This window comes from Centruroides vittatus, unplaced genomic scaffold (assembly GCF_030686945.1).
Source record: "Centruroides vittatus isolate TY-2023 unplaced genomic scaffold, ASM3068694v2 contig_4, whole genome shotgun sequence".
Classification (NCBI taxonomy): Eukaryota; Metazoa; Arthropoda; class Arachnida; order Scorpiones; family Buthidae; genus Centruroides; species Centruroides vittatus.
This window is the reverse complement of record NW_027122214.1, coordinates 3082062-3105697: the sequence shown is the minus strand read 5'-3', so window position 1 is coordinate 3105697 and position 23636 is coordinate 3082062. Positions and strand designations below refer to the sequence as shown.

The 23636-nt window shown below is 33.7% G+C and overlaps 1 protein-coding gene across 4 annotated transcripts in view; it reads right to left on the bottom strand.

The window, feature by feature from the left end:
* Positions 1 to 23179, bottom strand: part of LOC136976277 (monocarboxylate transporter 9-like) — a 35866-nt gene extending 12687 nt beyond the window's left edge. The window contains exons 1-2 of one of the 4 annotated variants that reach the window (XM_067271505.1): positions 23082 to 23179; positions 8391 to 9890 (exon numbers count right to left, since the gene is read on the bottom strand). In XM_067271505.1, the coding sequence (XP_067127606.1) occupies positions 8391 to 9734 (1344 nt within the window). In that variant the 5' untranslated portion in view covers positions 9735 to 9890; positions 23082 to 23179. Of the gene's footprint in view, positions 1 to 8390; positions 9891 to 19304; positions 19450 to 20672; positions 20902 to 23081 lie in introns of those variants that run through there. The other 3 variants (XM_067271504.1, XM_067271508.1, XM_067271506.1) reach the window with 3 other exon arrangements.
* Between the last annotated feature and the right edge of the window lie 457 nt (positions 23180 to 23636).

Genomic DNA, 23636 nt, shown 5'->3' with positions numbered 1-23636 from the left:
TCAACCATTTTCAAGCTTAATAACTCCTGTGTTAAACCATCCGACTCCGATTCAAAATCGTGCCTCCCATACACTCTAACATTCGTACATACAGGAAAAAAACCGAATCTTTTGCAAATCTCGACATTTCGAGGTGCCCCGAAAAATGCACGAGGTGCCAAAAATGCGAAAATTTGAGGTGGGTTCATTTTTTGAACTATCGCTACACTTTTCCTCTGTTATATATAGGCCTAACAACAGAAAAGTAAAAATTATCGTATTGACTCATTACTTAGAGGCACATTTTACCTTTGGAATAAAAAAGTTTCTACGTTCTATCATTATTAGAACTATATTTATTGATGCTAATATTCTGAGGTCACGTGATGACGTCAGAATTTTCGGGCCTACTTTGTTAACAAGTCCGCCCTTGGTCGGAGTCGGAGTCGTGTAAAAATCTACCGACTCCACAGCCCTGGTTTATAGGACCGTTCGCATTGAGCACACATTATTATTATCCAGATAACAGTTTATCGTTTAAAGCACATTTTTCGTTATTATTATGGTGAAAACTGCCTGCGATTATCCCTTCAGTTACTAATAAACCCTTTGTACGAAGGGTTTATCAGTAATTGACAACACCCTCGCCGGAAATCAGTGGCGTATCCAGAACTCAAACCAAAGCACGTGCCCTGTCGTTTTAGAAAATGTTACTCATTGACCTTAGACTTACCTTACTACAGTAATTGAAGTCATGCAATATGCAATATTGTTTATTTTTTAAATATAAGTAACTAAATTGATTGCTTTCGTATCAAGAAAGTGCCTCAACACCATAAGTATGCTCCTTGAATACACCCTGCTGAAATCATCTGATTGTTTCGCCGGATTTTGAATTTTTTCGTTATAGCGGCTTGTAAATGAAGCGCAGCAATAAAAATTACCGATTTGTAAGTGTTTCGTGTAGATTCATATTACATGCGACCACCGAAGTACTGGCGTACTTTGTATCTCTGACGCGTGGGTTAGGTGAGTCGAATTTTATAGTAGATCAAAAAGAGAAATTATTTCATTTTAGGCGTGATGTGATTCTATGTATTATGAGACTCCGCCAGAACCGCACCTATTCACTTCTGAAGGAATTCCGCGGACAGAATCATTCGCGTCGTCCTATGATTGGAGAATGATGAATTTCATGACATACTTGAAACATTAAAGATTCGGTGCGCCGAAAAATATTTAAATACAGGGTGTACAAAAATAGGTATACAGTTGTGAATCTGAGAAATACAGATATCTGGTGCAGAGTTCATTATTATTATTATTTTAACCTTTTATCGTTTTGTTATGTTTGTAATTTACGCATAAGAATTAATGTATTTTCTCCTATGTCTTACCAAAGCGGGTTTTTTCCATAATAACTGTATATCTACTTTTGAACCCTGTATATATATATATATATTTAGATCGTCAATTTAAAATATATTTCTGACGCAGAAGAATACTTCCGTTTTTAGAGATACGATCTCTTCCAATTGGCAGTGGCAATGTTAACCAATATCTACAGAGGAAGTCAGTTGGCAGCAGCCAAACAAGAATGACTTCGACATTAAACGGTTCCATTTAATGCATTCCGTACAGCTTCATCCGGGAACGGTTCCATGCGATATTAATATGCAAACAACTATCGAGAAAAACTATATTTATTCCGAGAAGAGACTGATATAAACAGTAAAACCTCGCTTTATGGCCACTCCTGAAATCCCCCCAAAAAGTACTTAAGTTTTCATATAAATCAAACTCTATCTTAGTGACCACCTCACTTAAATGACAATGAAACTACTGTACTTGAATAAACCTTATTGTAAACAGCTCGCATTCACTGTACCATGTATTTTATCCTGCACCCTGTATTTTAACGCATTATTTTTATTAATACGTCATTCTATTTGATTTACTGTACATTGTAAAGTATAAACATCAAGTCCTCAGTTAATGCCATCGATAAGTTCTTGGAAATTGCAACGTTAAATGAAACGACGAATAACGCGAAATCAACCTTACCGCAGGCTAAATGACACAAAGATATAATTCCTGAGGTCGTGTTACATAGCGCCAAGATCGCCATTTGGCGATATTTTTATTAAAGTAGCAACAAAAATATAATACTGGCAATAAAAACCCTAGTCCGCTTATTTCGATATCCAACGTAAAACTGAATCACAAAGCACGCTTCAAGAAAAACAGCAGAATGTCGAGCACCCGTGCGATGGGAGTCCCGTGCATCATAAACTAGTATTGTCCGATTGTAACGATCAATATTCAGACTCTCGATAATGTTGGTGTGTTTCAGAACTCGATGTTTTTTTCCGGTGACAGTTTTCCGATACGCGATATAATTCATTAGTCGATAGTTTTCATTAGAATAGGGATGGCAGTGCCGCGCCTAATTTTTTGATGAGATTATATTGTGTGTAAGCAAATTCATGTTCTTTGGTAGTCTTCCCATCAGGGTGATTTTTGTGATGTCATAACGTATACGTTATCTACATCACTATAAAGCAATGTTGTCAACTGCGTGAAAAATTCCCATATTTGCGAGAATTTTCAGCCAAAAATCATGTAACTATCAGCAAGTTGATTCGTTAGTTCGCTGTATAACAAGAGCGATCGAAAGAAGTGCTGCCTTAACGAACATTGGTGCAGAATTGCAATCGAGATTATTAAAGAATATTGATAAGAGTTTTAGAAATATGGAATTTGCGAAAACAGTTGCTGTTTCAACTATTTTAAACCCACGATTCACTTCAATATCCGATTGGATGTGAAGAAGCACTAATTGAAATTAACAATCAGTTAAAGAAAGTTTCTGGTAACTCGATTAATCGCATATTGATTAATCGCATATTGCAGTCTCAACTCAACATCACCACAGTCCCTTTAATGATTATATTTGGTCGCATCACCATCACTTAGTAACATCTGCAAACAACGGTGAAAAAGATGTTACTACTGTCGGAGGATTCAATATATCTCTGCGGCGGTATTTACAATTCGCTATAATTGACAAAAACAAAACGGATCTTTGTTTTGTGTATCCTAATTTATGTAAACGTGCAATTAAGTATTAATCGATTACTAGAACATCTGTTCCTGTTAAGAGTGTGTTCTCGAAAGCAGAAAATACCATTACTAAAAAGTGAAATCGTCAAAAAGTCATTGTAGTTAGTGATATTTCTGTAGAGGATTGGAAAAATGCGTAAGTCTGATCCATTCTGTTTACAACAAATTCAATAATTTAATGATTAGAATGATATTTAAATACTTTGCATTCGTTAATTAGAAAAAATAAAGTTAAAAATAGTGTAAGAAAGGAAAAAAACATACTCGTTTGTAAAACTACTGTGGTACTTTACTTTTTATGACTTGTTTTTCTAGTAAGATGTCTGATCTGATTTGAACATCAAATCTGGTTGCTAATTTTTTACTAGAGAATTGCTGCTCAGTGGTTTATCTAAACATTATTATTTAAGTGTTCAAAGTGTAAAGATTTACTGTTCTGGATAAATACGCCCAGTTAGATGTCATAAATAACTAAAAGTAATTGTCGGCCAGATGACCTTGTTCGGAATGCGCGTAACCGATTCGTCATACAGCTTAAAATGTAACCAACCAATTAGAAGAAACTCGATTTATGCAGTGAATTTACGAATAAGCATCGATAGTTATTTTAAGACTATTGCCCATCACTACCATACGCCTAGCCATGTTTGGACAGGAAAGCAGTAAACGTTGAGAACCGATGGTGGTTTTCATGCAATGCCTCTCAGCATTTCCAGTTTGATGATTTTTTTAATCGATTGACAGAAAATTTGGGGAATTATTTTTGAGGATGACGTGTTTTTCACTTTGATCTTTTTCAGTAAACTAAAGCATAAAAATTTTGACATAAGAGAACATGTAAAATATTGTTTAACCCCTGAAAGGTGTTAAATAGATGACTGACACGACTCTATTGTTAAACGAAAAGTATGATATACAGGGGCAAGCCACTACTAATTTGAGGTAACGAACATGCATTTTGCATTTCTTTCGTAAAACTTCGTGTAACCAATGTCCAAATTTCTCCACGGACCATCAGGATTTTGCAGTTGGCGACCGCTGCTCTAGTGGACCCGAGATCGAGAAACCCGTCGTGAAACCCCAGGATTTTTTGGAGGTGTCTCTCTTGAAAATATAATGCCCGTACCTCGCCATCGGCGAGGTACGGGCATGATATATGGTATATGGACCTTGCAGAACTTACGTATGATTAAAAGGGCCTTGTTAGTACCACAGACCGGATAGTTAAAAAAAAAAAAAAAAAAAAAAAAAAAAAAAAAAAAAATGCAATGTACCTCTTACGACCTCCGATACGCTCAAATTTCACTCATTTTTGAGAAAAGTTTCTGTACTATAGGCCTAAGGAATGTTATTAGTTTTCTGCCTCGTGTTATTGTTAAATAATTTTGTTATTTGAATAAATTTGTTCATTTTTCTCAGGATTTCGATACTAATAATAAGGAATCAAAATGAAAATGCGCGAAATATAAATTTTCTTTAGTTGTTGATTATTACGTTTAAAATAGTGTTGATTTTCAATTTTTTGTTGTACAAAATTTGAATCTATTCTATTAATTATAATTTAAATATAACTTAAAGCAATTTTAAAGTAATATTAATGTAACATTTATCGTTTTCTGTCATAAATATTGTTCAACATAAACATTTTAAAATGAAATTTGATCCATTTCTTTCATGTTCCAATTCTCAATTTCGTTTTTCGTATAATAATAATATTGTTCAAAAATCTGTCAGGGCTGATAATTTTATTGATTTAGGACAAATATTCTTTTTCTGAAAAATAAAGAAATTTATTTTTAAAAATTGTGTGGCGCCATCTGTTAGGAGATTTTACTAAAAAATAATTTTTATCGATGACCTAGAGTGCTCAAACTACGCCCAGTAACAAATTTGACACACCACTTACAAATGATAGAAATAAGATAATTTTTTGTATATTGAATATACAAAACATTTGTGCTTCACCTACCTACGACTTATGCATATTTTGGTCCTCCAAACGAAAAGTTTGGACACTACTAGCCTACAGTGAAAACCTCGTATAATCCGAAAATACACATACTTTAATCCCTTCAATGTTTCTCTTCATAATACTATTTGTCCTGTACATAAAAAGGTTAAAAACGAAAATTCAGTAATAATTATATTAGTTTTATTCGAATATTTAGAGAATTTTTTTTTTATAAGTGATTACTTTAAACTCGTTTTTAACAAAGTATAATCAGCAATAAACAATACGGATTTAAGAATGATTCAACTTTAGAAGCTTTGGCTCAGTTTCAACATGAATTGACAACAAACCTAGACTTATAGAAATAAGTGTTTTTATCCGCTTATCAAAAGCATTCGACTCGATATCTCTCTGCAAGTTAAACAATAAATTAAATACATTTGGAATAAAAGAAAATTATTTAGAATGGTTAACGAATTATCAAAAGAGTAGAAGATGCGCAGTGAGATTAAATAATGCTATCATATAGGTTTCTATATATATTTGTTAAAATACGGTATTCAGTAGGATTCAAATTAACACCTTTGTTATTTAACATATTTATTAATTGATGAATTACTCAGATAATCATTATTATTGCATGCCGATGATAATTTAATAAATATTTCCCACGAAAATATGAGTGTTAGAAACAATGTCAAATAACTACCATGTAAAGTTGGAAACTATTCGTATATAACAGTTAACTGATTGAATACAAATAATAACAAAATCCATTACTTATCATTTATTTAACAAAAATTGTAATTCTCAGTCTATCATACAGCCTATCATACAGCTCAATGGATGAAGATCAACAGAAGTACAGTACATATAGGAAATACATCGAACTAAACTAGACTAATCATATCAATAGCTTATCAATAAAATGACCAAATTTATTAGAGTAGCAAAGCAACCGAAACAATAAATGAGCTAAGATATTATTAAAACGATTCATAAATCAATTATCGAACCAAAAATAGCTTGCGGTATAATTATTTGGGGCAACGCGTATAAGTACTCACTTCCTTCAAAAAGTATGAATGCTGCAAAATAACTTTCTCCGTACTACATTACATATGGAACCTAGATAATTCGCATTACATCCATATACGCTAGAAATGGTAAATAATTTATATCTTGTGTATGTAAAATATATTGTGTATTATATAAGTAGTGTAAACATCACATTCAATAAGAATCTTTGGTTTTCTTATACTGTTTATCAAGCTGATAACTGGTTATCGACATACTCCTTTAGAACAGAAAATAAATCCAAAATTCGAAAATGTCATCTAGTTATCGGACAAATATCTGTTATTTTTGCTAGTATAAAAATCTAGAGTAATACAGAACAAAAGATCAACCATTCGAAAACACAGATATTAATAATAAATACAAGAAGTAGAATCGTTAACACAATATACATATTACGAATATACGTGTATATATAGCCTATGACATATACCCTAAAAATTCCGAAAATAAATTTCTAGTGGAGACAAAAATCTCCTATCCATTAATATTAACGTAAAACAAACATCTCTAAAGGAAAGACTTACAAAGAGAATATTGTTATGGTTGCAATCAATCAAAACTAATCGATCTTTAGAGCGTGGGATAAGGGGGGTTCAATCCCATGACGTAGGATATAATTTGACGAAATAAACGTCAATTGTTAAATATTAACTTCCTGCATTACAAAATATGTTACAATTAAGTAACAAAGTAAACAATAATTTTTTCAGCTTCGAATATTCTCAAAGAAGTCGATTAGAAGCTCTTTTTTCCATTAATGTAATTAAATCTATTATATTTTAATGCGGTAGAGTAAAATTATCACGCCCATGTGATTCTTTTCATAATTACAATAATTTCATTCAATTATTTCTGAGACGACTTCGAAATGTTTTCGGAAAAATTACACATACTGTACGTATAATAATATAGCTGCAACGAATAGTTATTTGATCGAATACCGAATTTTCCGCATCATTTTACAACGCGATGTCATAGGAGCTTTAACCGATTGGCCGATTTCGATTTGCCGGTCCGGCAATCGTGGTCCAAGTCGAGTCTATTGAATTGGCATGACGGCCACCGGCAATTTTTTATCGTCATGACAACCGCTGATCGCCCGTCAAAATTGGGTCCAGTGGTGCTAGTATGAATTCGGTCTTATCGGGAAAACTGACATTTCGAAAATAAATGCGGGTTATCTGCAAATTTCACAACTTGCAATTTAATATGGAATGCTTAAGCATTTTTTCCATTGTCATAAGTTACCAAGTGTCTGTAGAAAACATGAATATACAGTACTGTACGTACTGTACATCTGCCGGTACACTTTTTCGAAACCGCCCAACGCACACCATTAGTATTCTTCCGTGCTAACTCACGCTTTAATGTATAGTTTCAACTTGCGAGAAAACAGAAATAGAAAAATTCTGTTTACCTATCGATTCAGTTTTCAAAAAATATAAAATGTCTCTATTGCTCGCTATTGATGCCATTGAAATGATGACAGAATTCCAACATGGATAATAACCACATTTTTGACAGTTAAATGTCGATGTATATTTAAAAGCTTTTAATAATGCGGTATGCTTATATTTCGTTGTAAACTATGGACGTTTCATATAGTATCGCTGCGTGCCAGAGTTATCTATTGTTCTCGTTTTCTATTAGTTACCGACCTCCCATTTCTAAATATAACATAAAAGCTAAAAAACGTTTAATTCAATTTTTGAACTGTTTCCGTACTTCCGAAATGAAAAGCTTTTCTGTTTATACATTATTTTTTGAAAAACAGGTTTTATGCAGCGTTGGTTATCCGCACAAAAATACGTTATTAATGCCAGACATTTGTTCGTAAAAAACAAAAATATGTATTTTCTTATACAAGAATCCTAAAAGATAATTTTGAAAATTATCTGAAATTATAGCACGCTTTCAACTTATGGGAAAACTGTTCCCTATTTAGTGTTAGACACGTGAAGAAAGCCCAGAAAATTACGAAGCCATTCCGCTGGTCAGGCGCGAATCCAAGTATAGTGTTCGAAGGTTTTATCCACTCATTTACCGCTGAAAATACTATATTAAAACTATCTTAAGTAGTAGGCCTACCATAAAAATCAATAATTTGTTTTATTATGCCAAATGATTGCGCTTCTACTCGAAACACATACTTTGCATCCAGTTTAAAAATCGAATGTTGTGTGTAAGAATTATGAAAATCAGTTTCATAACCATTTTCATATAATTACTAAAATGGAAAAAAATGAATAAATCTTACTTTTTCGGATTCGGTGATTGTCATCATACTATTGCGATAAATATCCGGACAGCTGGATGCCCGCAAACGGTAGCGTCTGATATTAAGCATTGCGCCCCTGTAAGTGATGCTTCCTCGTTGAAGCCTCATGTTTCGAAGACAGCTGGCTTTCTGACTTTCGGATTTAGTCGACCAAGTAGAATTCTTCCGACTCTGTTCCGGACTTTTGTTATCCACAATTTCGTTATTATTGTGTTGTACGTTGGGTGGAATAACGGAAAACAACGGCAGCGTACTCTTTACGGTCAGCGTGTAATCGTCTCCTTCCGGAGTCACCAGGCATTTTAATATATTCGGATAATGTTCTAATAAAGAGTTCAAATAACCACCTTCTTTGTTAGACAGTTCGGTGATGACTTCGACGGGTACGTTAGAACTATTTATGTAAGTAGGAAGATGTACCAACGAACTGCAAAGACGTTCTCCGGCTTCTTCGAAACTTTTCGATTCTAAATTACATTCTTCGGTTATTTCGTTTTTCCCTTCGTCGTTACTAACGTTATCACAAGATTTCGGATTATCCAAATCGCGCATGAGAGCTCCGAACGCCACGATGTTTAAGAAGAATCCGGATAGAATAAGCAGAGTGCCCCTCCAAGCGTAATTTTCTAGAAGATAAATAGTCAGAGGCGCAAAAACAAAGGTGCCAATTCCGGTTCCGCATACGGCTAGACCGGTAGCTAAAGATCTTTTTTTTTCGAAGTAATAGGCGACGATGACAATTGAAGTGACGTAACAGAGCGCGAGACCAAATCCGGACAAACTGAACATAAGAAAGAGCATTTCTAAGGAATGTGAGAAGTAACTAGCCATAAATCCCAAGGCGGATAACAGAGCTCCTATTATACTTATTTTCCTGCATCCGTATCTGTCAGTAAGATAACTAGCGATGGGGCCGGTTAGTAGAGGCATGCTGAGAAATATAGAGCCGACCCATGCCGTTTTGCCTTTGCTTTCGCCAAAATAATTGACCAGATCTACGAACAGAATGCCAAAGGATAGGGACACGCCGTCCGAGATGAGATTAATCATAAAGGAAGCAAATACGACTACCCATCCCCAACCGCCGTCGGGGGGGACGGGCATAGATCTTCCTTCCGTCTCCGAAGGAGACGACGGGAGAGAAGCCGAAGAACGGATCTCTTGAGCCGAATGTGCTTTGGCATAACCCTGTTCGTCATTGCTTCCGCTCGAAGGATTTAACAGTAGAGCTTCTTCTTTTCTAAACTTTTCATCCATCGAAGTAGAACGGAGAGTTTTGCAGTTATTAGTTCCCTCGAAATCCGTCGAACTAACATCAGGCATTGTAAATAATAAGTCTTACTCCTAATTATCTCTCCCGAAGAGACAAATGCTTGGTAATTAATAGATTTTGCCATCGGCGACCCGGGAATGTTGTCTGTTAACTTGAACGCATTCATCTGTGATAACTTGCCATCAGGATGTGCCCCGACATTAAATCTGAAAGAAACAAATTATTAAAAGTTAATTTAACCTATTCGTCTTTCTTATATTTCAACATATTTTTTAATGATAACAGTATGTCATCGGCCGAGTGTTTCCCGTTACGAAAACAATATTTAATCCTTTAATTACAAAAACATAGTTACTTAGGACTAATAAACATGCTAATTATACTCCCAGCGTATTTAATTAACCTTTCCAAAATATTTAATCCTTTTCAGTTATTTTATTTGATAATTCGATGTAGGCTAATAACAGTCCTTTTTTTTATTTATAACAGCTTATACTAAATGCATTTCGAACTGTGTTTTTCCACAGTTCATCTTCAGCAGTTGAAGTAAAAACACAGAGAACAAGTGGTGCGATGTGAACATTCTCTTTACCACACCGAGTACCGGTATCTCGGTATTCTGATAAGGTACTGACGAATAATAAAAAGCTAGTGATACTTCGAGTAGATGAATTTCCGTACGCAAAGTTGTGAATATAGGCACATACGCATAATATAAATCGTGTATTACGAGTAAAAACTTACGATTAAGAAGATTTTAAATGCCGAACATTCGTAAAATATAAAATGTAATCGTGTGATAAGCAATATAACTTGACAAATGACACCGTTTATTACGTAGAATTACAAATTACACATCGTATTGTATCGCTTTTACATTTTTAGCACGATTCATAGCGTTTTCTCTGAAAAATCGTTTTTATTTTTAGTATCGGAACGATGACGTAGGTAAATTTTCGCAAGTAACGTATGCTCTGTCATCTTATCAGTTCCTGAAATGAGAAAAATATTTTGACTAATACTTTAAATTATTTTACTAGTCAAACATAAAATGTCTATCTTTTCGTCATTTTCTTTAATTGCAACTACTTTTTTTTATCAATGAGTGTAGATCCTTCGATTTAAAATAGATATTAGGCCATTAGGGAGCAAGATTTCCTATCTCTATAGTGTCAATCTCTCTCGCGCCACTACTACGGGGCGACCGACTGTCATACGAAATGGTTTCTGAAATTAGTGAGACAGCAATGGTGGTTCAACGAGGGCTAAAGACAGGATTGAAGCACTCATTCCGTATTATCATTTTCTAATTACAAAACCCGTGCGAAGATACTGGAATAGAACAATAACAAATTTTATGAAACCCTCAAAAATACAGGAAATCTTCGTTAATTCGAACTCGGATAGTGCGAAATCTCGTTAGTTCATAATTGTACTTTTGTCCCGACCGGTGATATATAGATCTACACGTTAAGGAATTCGGTTAGTTCGAAATACAGCTACTTCGTAATTCGAAGTGAAAATTCGGTCCGTACTGTGATATGCGTATCTTAGTTCGTTTGTTTAGATCGAAGTGCTTCCACTGTATAAAACAACAATAGCACAATTCCAATAACTTTGCTTTTACATTAACGCATTTTCGGGTGTCACATTACTTTTTTCCTCTTATAAAATACGGCTGGTTTTCGGGATTGCAAAATTGGGCTACAACTAGCAGATTGAGATATTTGTAGGGACATTTGGGCGACTAACTACTTTTTGGGCTACTTTAAAAATAATTTAGGCTACATTTCGAAGAAAAGAATTCTGCTTTACTTTCTATAAAACCTAGGTGACAACCTGTGAGGTTCTTACCGGACATATGCTGTTTACCTTCACATTTATATTATTAGGCAATTTCGTCTTAGATTCAGGAAAGACAGACGGACAGACGGACGTCTGTCTTTCCTGAATCTCAAGAACGAAGTTAGATAGATCAAAGACGAGACCAGATATGGAAACTTTAGGGACAGGAGGAGCACCAATGGCCAAGTGGTTCCGTTCCCTGAACACTGAAAGTTCGGTCGTGAGTTTGCACCTCGCTCGGACGGGCTGGCCACGTAGAGTTTTCTGGGTTTTCTCCACGTCTATAACGCCTGAATAGAGGCCAGTTACCCTAATAAAAGATCTCCTGGAAGGCATCTCCCCTAGGTAGATCACCCAAGTGTTGCGTTGCCATAACTTAACAAAACAAACTTAGGGACAGGAGGCCCCGATTAACTTAATGTAAACGTCTGGTTTGCACCGGAAGTCACGTTATTTCAATTAAAAATTTTTTCCCTGAAAGGAGTTAGATAGATGACCGGCATGACTCTATTGTTAAAGGAAAAGTATGATGTACAGGGGCAAGATACTACTAATTTGAGATGGAAAGCACATATTTTAAATTAAATAAATTAAAAATATGATTAAAAATTGCAACCCGGTATTGTGACGATATCACAATAAATATTTGTTCGTTATTATTAATTATTAACTAATGAAAATAGCGCTCTGTTTACGTAGTCATATTCCGTTTGTTTAATAAATTACATCAGTTATGTGACATTTGACATATTGTATATAGTTCTATCTTGAGGAAACCGTGTTTTGTATTTTCGTTTCTTTTCTTTTCTTTCGAAGACACAATGTAGTGACGTAAAAAGTTCCAACCGAATAAAAAGGATGAAAAATTCGCCCAGTGTTTAAGTTTACGTCACTACATTGTGTCTTCGAAAGAAAAGAAAAGGAAGATATTGTATATAAATATGTAAATCTCGAATAATTCGAAAGTCGCGATTATTTCGTTCCTTCAATTTTGAACTAAGGAGGATTTCCTGTATTGACGAGAAAGGCGCGGATTATAAATTACTGAATGAAACAATTGAGAGATGTGTCTCGACCGGCGATGGTGTTGGCACGTTTATCTCAAGAGAATGTCGATACTACTTTCTGTGATAGTGGTTTTTCTCAGGTGAATATACAACCTCAATTGAAATGGATCTACAAAAATAGACTATCCCTGCTATTGATATTATATTTATTGTTTATTTCGGGGATAGAAACTAATCCATGTCCGTTGTCTAGATCTTTTCAATATGGTGGTCATACAGATATGCAAAAGAAGGGGCGGGGGAGGCTTCGCAATGTTAATCCTAAAGTTACAGATAAAACAAATATATCTGGAATTGTGCCCAGTCAGTAAAGTCATCCAGAAGAACAAGATTATGATAGAGGCGAACTAACACCGTACATACAGTACATTATATAAAATATGCAATATAAATATAATTAAAATGGATATATATATTTATATTGCATATTTTATATAATGTACTGTATGTACTATGTCCTTTTTATTGCCTGTGCTCCCCCTCCTTTTTATAGTCAGCGGGCGAAATGATACATTTCTACATATGAAAACAGACATTTATTTATTTTTAATTAAAATGGGTTCTCTTATTATGATATTTATAAATTTTAATTTTTAAAACAGATAATTTTGTTTCATAATAAATTATTATAACTACTCGTACTAGTTTTTAAATAATAATAATTCTTTTTTCAGATTTCGAAATATATACAGATATCCCTTCATTAACGCAATCAATTAATTCTTCAACGCTATAGCTTATATTAAAATAGTGTTAATCAAATACAGTGTACGTGGTACTCGAGAGAACAATCACCACCCACTAGAACAAGTTTTCGGTTAATAAAAAAATATTTTTATTTTAATTTTGTCTCCGGTAAAATAGTTTTGTGATAAAAATGGGTAACTAATTTAAAAATAAAGTGAAACCTTAGAGCGCCCTTGGGTATTAAGAAAAGAGCGACCCGGCGCAAAGGGGACACGTGTCCCAAGCGCCCCAAAGTACGAGTGCCCCTGATTACTGAGTTTGAAACTGAGTTGTGTGTAAGGTTTGTAAATCTTTCATTCTATCATAAAGACCATAATTGAACTGAATTTTTTAAATGGGCGTCGCCAAAATTTTGACCGTATTTTGTTTTTTTCTAATTTCATATACTAGTTAAATAGATCTACCGATTGGTTTTATAAGGGTCGAAGTTTGCAACATTTTTGAATTGGCATAACTCATTGACTTCGGTCCATTTAAAAATTAATAATAATAATAATATGGTGACAGTGTTACTTATTTCCATTAATTAAATTGAATTTTATTAGTAAAGTTTAAATTTTCAAAATAATAATCAGACTCTTTCCCTCTAACTGCTTTCACTCACGGGGATTTCAGATAATATATTATTTTTCTATCCAAAGTGACAGTTTCTTATCGTCCAAGTATCTCCGGAGACATGGCAGGATCTTCACAGTTTATGAAGTTTACTTGGCATATTATACAGAATGATATACCTGTGCCTGGTAAGTTCTGAGTAAAAGAAATGGTCAAGGACATCGAAAGACGTCGCCGGGGATATGGGAAAAAATTTAGTTTTGTTTTTTTATAAAATAAAGAACAATAGTTAGTGTCAAGCGTTTTATACAGTATTATAATAGAGCGTAAAGAAATGAATTGTGGGATAATGTCCGGTCCCCTGTGAGTCCCGGCCCGGAGAATTTTACCCCATCATCCCTACCCTCTCGTCTGCCTTGGAAATAGCACCAAAGATACATTAGACGTCAAAAGCTGATGGTAATTTTACTAAATAAAATGCTGTTTCTAAAGAGATAAAAAATAAACCTAGAAATTTTATAACCTACTTTTATAACCTTTTATAACCTATTAATTTCTTGCACATCTTGTTTACTGGCATGAAAAAAAAAGGGTTACGCCAAAGGGATCATTCGTTTCTGCTATCATATGAGACTAGTGTCACTAATACAACCATTACCCAACTAGAAAAGTTTCTATCAAAAGAGCTAAGCAAGATCTGATGAAGATGCAGAAATACATTCCTTGTGACCACAAGGAATTATATTCAGAAATATTTTCTTGGCCAACAGAACACGAAAATAGCATGGAAGAACATTAAAAGCCTGGCTAGTTTTAATAACAACTAACTCTAATTGATGTTTTCTGTTATCTCGAATGAAATTTATTTTATTAAAGTAAGTTACCAAGAGTGATTAAAAAGTTGTAATATTTTGTTTACAGGAATAACAACAAAATTGCTATAAATCAAAATCCAAAAAGCCGAGGTCCTATCAATAAGTTGTGTGTGACCTATATTATTATTATGTTGAGAATGTCATGCTCAGCTGATACTGGTGCCAGCGCTATGCAGGACTAAAGTCAAGGCATAGCTACCCAAACAAGTGTAACGTTCAGCTGTGTTATTGGTATATGTGTGAACATCTAGAAACCTCCTCACAGTGTGACATGAGTTCAATATTGCGGCTTTCTGTAGTGCCATGTATATGTTTTTATTAAAGTTTAATGTTTCTAGACTATTGTGTAGTGTATGTGGTATAACACGAGTAGAAGAAAGGACAACAGGTACAATAAACACCTTATCCATCCTCCACATCTGCCTTATTTCTTGAGCGAGTGGAGTGTACTTGTTGATTTTTTCAGTGTGAGCATTTTCATGTTATGAGTGTTTGGAACAGAGATGTCTATTGTATAAGCGATGTCTATTGTATTTGTCAATGAGAATGATGTCAAGTCTATTGTGATGATCTGTGTTTGTTTGTGCTAAGAGCTTGCAACCAAAAGTTACATGTTGTATTGTTTCTGGCAGAATGTGGTATTATTATTATTATTATGTAAACTTCCTTAAAATAAAACTAAATAAAATTAACTTCGATTATTTTTATCCAAAGTTTTAAAGTCACAAATCATTTTTTTTTTTTTTTTTTAAGGGCGTAAGTCATGAAACTTTATAAGTCAATAAACAATTAGATATACACCTCACCTTATAAATTTTTTGATATAATATTAGTTTGTGGTCGATGAAATGTAAACAGAACAAAACATTGGGTTTTAAACAGTTTTTTGCGTTTTTCTCGAAAATTTATTCAATGTGACATACGCCCTTTAAAAAGTCCAATTCAATTACGAATAAATTATAATTTATTAATTAGTTTCGCTTCAAAATAATGTTTATTCATATTTTTCACTTGATATTTCATGACATTTTTACATAAGGTGTAAAACGATTATTTATGGCAGATACTCTAAAATCGATTGCTCCTACTGCTTCACTTTGTTCTTTGAGTACTGGAACACTTTCGTATAAAAAATGTTACTATAAGAAGGAAACGAAGTTCATTTCATTCTTAAGCAATGATATAAGGAAGCCATTCTCAATTTATTTTGGCTTCTTTGGTGTTCTTCTATCATAAAATTCTGTGGTCCTCTGTAAAATAATCAAGTTTGGTTCGTTAAGTTTCTTTTCATATTTCTCTCCTATTAACTACAACATATTCCAATTCTTCAAAAGAAAAAAATAATAATGAGGTAATCATTTCGTGGAAGTAGGTTTCAATTAAAGGAAGTTTTGCCTCAAAATCAAAAAAAGCAGGAAAGTTCTGTTCAAGAAAAACTAAAAACTATAGAAAATGACGACCTCCAGACGCTGCGGCCACATGCTGAGGTGAGATGTAATTTAAGAAAAATGTCTTCGTCATTTTATTGCACTCTAGGATAGCATCGTTTTCTTTCCTTCTTATAGCAAACATGGAGAAAAATTTGTTGATACTGAGGAGGACAAATTTTATCCGGTTTAAGTTTCCGATACGTTTCTTCTGCCCTTCCAAGTATCAGTCATCAACTGCTGTCCCCTTCCAGTATATCCATACAATTTAAAATGGCTCCAGCCCCAAGACCATCGAGAGAGGAAGCTGCAGATTTTTCCCAGGCCCGGAAAAATCTTAGGGATCGGTAGTGGTTCCTACTCCTATAAAATTAATGTTATTTTTATTATCAAAATTGAAATCTTTAATACTGCTTTTTATTAATAAAGAAACATTCGATGTCTTTTATTTTTTTCAAAATAAATATAAAAAAGAAAACAAATACCAAAAGTGGTTCATAGTTTAGTGTCCGGTCTATCCCCGCTCTATACAAGCTCTCGAAGGCTCTGCCCAGCCCTCACAATGCCTTACATATGTCAAAAATTTTAAATTTGCATTCACGCTAATTAATGTGTATTAGTTTTTGTGACGAACTACCTAAAATTGAATTTAGTCTGATGGGATACGGCAACGCAACACGAAGGATTCGCCAAAGGAGAGATGCCTCCCTGAAAAACTTTCTAACGAAAACGGGTCCCTATTTAGTGTTAGACTCGTAAAAAACCCAGAAAACTTCACGTTCCAGCCCGTTCGTCAGGCGCAAACCTACGATAAATTCCAATGTTTGATGATTTCATCCACTCGGCCACTGGTGGGCACCAAAAACTGGGAGAAGGAAAAAGTATCCTAGCAGCATAGACCTTTTCCCCCTTTTAAAAATGTTTAATCCGTTTAATTTCCAATAATACTTTCCATGGCTTTCAACAAACCTTCGAATCCTTTTTTTACGGTTTTCACTCTGTGATACGAGTCCTTACTGTGACCCCAATGAGCCGTACGGCCCCCGTTGAAAATAGCTGATATAAGATATCATCATCCGGTGGTTCGCAATCATTAGTCTGTTCTGCCAACTGGTGAATACTTTTCATTTCTAGAAGATTGGATAAGAGAAAAATTCTTCCATATTCATCAGCTATTTATACCCCAGAAAATATTTTTCAATAGTCAAATAGTAGACTTATTATACGTTTCATTTTTAATGACGTAACTAAATACGCGATGTCAACGAAAATAATACTTTTAAAAAGAAAATTCTGTAATTAACAGTAGCATTTGTATGACTATTTTCAAATTAAAAGTGCTTACAGTTTGCATTCTTCCATTAACCTTTACAAAGAAATTTCATTATAAAAAAAAAAAATAAGTTGTGTGTGGTTCCAACAAATTCGTTATAACAAGATTTAAATTGTAATATATCGACAATCTCGCGCTTTAAAAATGCGATTTAAAAAACACGTGATATAATATCGAAGAGTCGAAAACAGTTAATGGATTGGTATTAAAGAATAATTTCGATTGGCAGCATAAACTGTTCTAATCTATCTTCCGTTTCTTTTAAAATTTTAAGAAGAACGCTTTTCCTTATTTTACTATATCTATAATAAAATTTATTAGCATCAAAAAGCATAAACTGATTTTTCTGATCATAAGTTTCAATACAGTTGGAGTATTATTGCATGGAACTCATCGTTAACTTAACAGAACTTGTTAGAAACTTTAACGTTCCGAAATTGGATTTTTAAAACGGCATTTAACAACCAGTTTTACGATATTCATCGGTATTAACGAGGTTTAATTAATATACTTTCAGCTGTTAAACAGGTTTAATAGCATTTGTACAATTTTAACGAAGACTGATGAAATTGACCGTAAGACAACATGCGTTTCGAAATTTCCCATCATTATTCTCTCTTCGATCGACGCAACAAACACAATGTTTGTACAGTTTTATACCGCGATTAAGACGTAAAATATGCAAAAAGTACGGCGAAAACCTTTGTAGATGATATCTACTTTACGTAATTTTACACATTTATAACAATTTTGGAATCTGCAGTAGATAATAAGTATCGGCACCTTTTCATTACGGTAGAAAAAGAAAACAACTATCTGTAAATTAAAGAATATTGTAATCTAAACATATATCTATGATTTAACAGTTCAAAAGCCACGTCTATTAGGCAATACGCAAGACTTTGAATTAAAAATACAGTATATTTACTTGCTGAATGTAGCGTACTGTATCTGTAAATATGCTCATAGATTTGGTATAATAACGACGTCGATGCTTATAATTTTCACAAGGAAATGAAGAAACGAAAAACAGAATAGCGTAAACTGAAAACCCAGATCAAGTATAAATTTATAAGAATAATTTTACTTGACAATGTTATAGAAGTATTGAGACTCACCTGTCATTCCAATACTTCTAACAATTTTTCTAATTATTTTTTCCTGAATCTTATTAATAAATTATATTACCGCCTTATCTTATCCCAATTCGCCTCGAATAGTCTGTAGAATTTTAATCTAAGTTTGGATTTACTGTTATTATATATCGTTTTTTGCCTGTAGTACGTTAAACCAAACGGTACACGAACACGGATCACGCCTCCAAGAAATGGCAGTAAAATTTTGAATAATAATAAAGCAAACTTTACAATACCTTACTATTAAATAATTACAACAAAGAAATTTAAAAAAAAAATTGGAACAGTATCAAATTTCTATTTTAAAAAGTCAGTAAAAACAGAAAAACCCTCTGAAACACCGCACTGAACAATATGAAATTATACAACTACTTTTGTTTTGTTTTCTTATTTTAATAAAATTTTTACAAATTTTTAAGCACAAAATGATTGTTTTTTTAGATGTTTTCTAATAAAATATACGGGTAGTATTTTTGAGTACTGTCTCTTGAGTACGTTTTACACTAAACTTACAAGAAAAAATCTCGAATACGTTTAAAAAAGTTTAAAGCGCTGGTTGAAACCCCTTCCTCGAGTAATCAGACCTAATATTCGAACTCCTCGAGCGGCAAGTTGTATTAATAAAGATCGCTTACGGATAAACGAAATAATCGTCTCACTCGAATGTCCGAAAGACACCGAATATCATCGATATGTTTTTAAATTATAAAATGACGAATGTAATGCGAAATATAACATAAATATATTTGAGCGTTAGTTCTCCCAGACGTTAGTAGGAGCGCCTACCGTACCGCAGAGTCGAAATCAATGCCATTTCAAGGTTAAGCGGCCGTCCCTGTACAGAATAAGCGCCTACGTAACGTTATTATGTTAAGGAACGATCCTCGTAAGCACGTTTCGCCTCTAACTAGACTTAAATCATTCTCTAATTAAAGGAGGTTCTGTTTTACTGTTTGTCTACATTTAAAACGTTGCTTCTTACAATTCGTCAATATTGTTAGCGTGATCTGTGTATTAACAGCAGTAAATCACAAGTTTTTCCCAACACAATTCTAATTAATGCTCTTACTCTCTCCAAATTACACGGACAAAATCGATAAATTTTTTCTGCGATAGAATCTCAACTGATCACTTGAAAGTTTCGTTGCGCTTAACCTGATAATTAAGGACACGCAATAACTGTCATCTATAGATAATAAATAGAAGTTTCGAAAGATTCTACGCTAAGAAACATTTGTTATTATAAGTTAATATTAAGTTTAAGACTTAAAAATAAAGGGATGAAAAAGAGAAATTAGATTAATTTCTACTTTTTGCCGACGACAATAGAATTAAATTGTAAGACGTATTTATTGAAACAATTATTAGCGAGAATTCGAATTTTTGTAAATGGAATTTTAGGAAAAGGATCCTGTCTTCTATAGCAATCGCCATTAACTGCGAAGGAGTAACGAAAAAACTTACGCCCATCGTAACAAAATCCACAAGATAAGAATCACTTCCAGATTATAATTAAGTAAAACTATTATGGAAAGTATCAAAGGACTCTTTTCAATTGTCGAAAAACAACAGAGTTAAATACGGTGGATATTGTTGCTACGGTAACAATAGTCGGAATTCGACAGACACTAAGACGTCGTTAATTTTCTATTTGACAAGTAAATATGCAAAACCGAGTAAATATGCAGAGTTTATAACAATAGCTGGAATCGTTGCCTACGGAGCGAAGGAACGAAGTCGCGCACATAATTGAACTTTGGATCATCTTCGACGTTCTTATTGTTACTACAAATGAATGTTCTCCGGTTTCGTTTTTGACGGTAAGATAGATACGTTTGTCTACTAAACGAATTTTATCTGTAATTAAAACGAAGTATTATCGTTTGCAATATATCGAATTAAATTTTAGAAGGATACTCTTCCATAGTTTTCCGTACATTTATACGCTAAAAATTAACTATCGACTAATCTATATAAATTTGTAAACATGGAAAGTCTCTAACCTTGACCGTGTCCTACGAATAGTTAAATTCGGATCCTCCGGACTTTTTTCTTTCTTTTTTGAGGTAAAAAATGAAAAAAAAACAAAATTTATTGTCGAAAAATAAGAAGCTTTGTAAATAAGGAGAAAGTGGATTCAAGATAAGACATTAAAAAGATAAGTTTCTAAAACGTAAGACGAACGAATCGACTTAAGAACCCAAAGTCGGACGAATAGGAAACACTGCAATAGACATCGCGTGTTATGACGTCACGGAGAAAGCGCCTCCCGCGACGAACAATCATATACTTCGATACGTCGGGGAATCGATCCGTCGAAATCTCGAAAAGGTAAAATGCGTTTAAAAAAAGTAAATAAATTTTACAAAAGAGAATTAAGGATTTTGGACGGGTTCACCCGACGAAAAACGTTTGCGCGCTATATAAAGACCAAAAGACATTCGTTCCGATTCGGAATGCCCAGAAGAAAACACGCTCGACTCAATTTAATAATAAACGACTTGTTTTAGCAATTTCGACGACTCTTTACAAGGAAACAATAGCCAAACGCCTGTTATTTACTCGATATTTCGTATTAAATAATTAGAAACTTAATAACGTCACTTCTGAAGAAATACATCTCGTAAATATTCCTCGAAAAAAAATTCATTTCTATTTTATTCTAAGCGAACAACATCTCTTATATAATTACGATAGATTTTTTTTCCTGACAAATGGCCAAAATAAAGATGACATCTACTTTATTTTCTTTTGTTTTTTAATTATTATTATTATTTTAATTCGAATTAGATTTAAATATTGTTAAAAACAAGAAGAACAAACTATAACGAATGTGGTTACGAGGAGAAATCACCCAGATTTCGCTCAATATTTTTTGATTCGTGCCACTTTTGTTGGCGATTTTCGAAATTTATTTTTCGAATTACCGTACTTGATTTAGAAAGCTTTTTTTTTCACTCCATATTTACTTGAAATTTTCTCGGCGCCATTTTTTTTTATTTTATTTTTTATGGTAAATCAATTTTAGCGAAGCGTAAGTAACCAGCACGAATCCGATTTTATCGACCGATACATTCTACATATTAAGGTAAAACAAGGTGGCCGAGTAGGGAAGAATTATCGAGGTAGAAAACAGCAAACAGAATTAATTTCGCTCGTCCTCGACCTTACGTGTTCGACTTCGAAGGCGCAAACAAAAAGGAACAAAAGTCTTATTCTTTTAATCCACCGACCAAAATATCCCTTTAAAAAACGCGACTTTAAATACTATGGCCATGACGTCACCGACGTAAGCCAGGAGGAATCTTTGTCTTGGAGCCAAGACAATACGTTATCGCGTCGTCGGAAATGGCGCGAACGAACAAGAAAGCGAATAAATATTTACCGCATCTATCCGCTTATATAAGGAGGATTTTAAAATCGGGCGCGAGACGACGTAACCTCGTAGGAGCGTAGGTCGGCGGGAACAATAGAAACGGTCGACAAACGAGACTGGCATAGACCCAACACCGATGGTCGGGTCGGATTGTATTTTTTAAAAATCTTTTCGCCTTAATTATAACGGTAAACGGTGGCTTCTTCCGTCTCACCCTCCTCCAGTCGATGCGGACGAAATGGTAACGGCCCATCCGGGTCGAATCGAAAAGATCGAAAGCGACTAACAGTTACGATAATTGCTCGTTTGCCTTCCCAACAATTTATATTCCTCGAATTAGGAATAGTTTCCCCCTTTTTTTTTGTTTTAACCGACAATCCACATCCCGTATATAACACCGCTCTATTTTTTAATAATGAAACTTACGTTTTAATATAACCGGAAGGCTTTCTCACCGCCATTAAGCAATCATATCGAATTTTTAAAATGATAATTGTCTCAGATCGTCATCGAATAAATAATAACCGATAATAGTAGAAGTAAATATAAATAGTTACTTCTTGGCGCAAATATGACTGTCGGCTTTTTCCATTATTATTCTTCGCTAACATCGCTTTATTTATTGAGTAAAAGAAAAAGTTCAGTCGACGTTGCACCCCGTCGATTTGCTCGAAATAATAATAATAAATATTTTATATTACAAGATAAAAATTAATCTTAATGTAAAAATGATTTAATAAATTTGAATATGCGAAATACTTGCGACTCGAAATGAAACAAGATATATTTGGAATGTGAAAAGAACGGTGTTTATGGAGGAAAACGCTTATTTCATCACCTGAATTACAAATATAATTAAGGAAAATATTCAAAATAGTCGTCAAGATCAATAAACCTTTTTTTTTTTATTACACGGATGGATCGTCTAGGCTAACGAGATGCGGATGCGGATCCGCATTTATAACGGCGCCATTTTAAGACGATTTTTAAGTATAAAAATGTTTTATTGATATTTATAATAGTATCGGATAATTACCTCATAATAGTTTAAGAATGCCGGCGTTATGGATCCGTCAATATATTATGGTTTAAATAATTCCTGTTTTTCGCTGCCGTTTCTACGCCGATGGGCCGTCCGACCGGTCTCCATCTGGTGGACGTTTTAATTATTAAACAATGGAAAGCCTGTCGGAAATTTCTAATCGAAAGTTTCTTTTATAAAATTAAAAATCTGCGTGGTTAATTTCGGTTTATACACATACGCAGTTTCCTCTTAATAATTGTAGAAATGTTTTTAGAGTAATAAATTCCCGATTAAAAATTAATTTATTTCTTAAAAATTACTTTTTGTTTAATATTAATTTTAATAATATTATTATTATTTTAATAATATGCGTTCGAGACACTCCCACAACAAAGGCAAGATTTTTCTTATTTATTTTACCATAACCGACTCTAACACGACACAACGACATCGGCATTCATTTACTCTTCGTTGGCTATATTTTCGTATTTATTAATTTAAAATTCTTTTTAATAAAAAAAAATTGTAATATTTTAAAGTACTGTTTATTTGTAATCAGAGGTAATT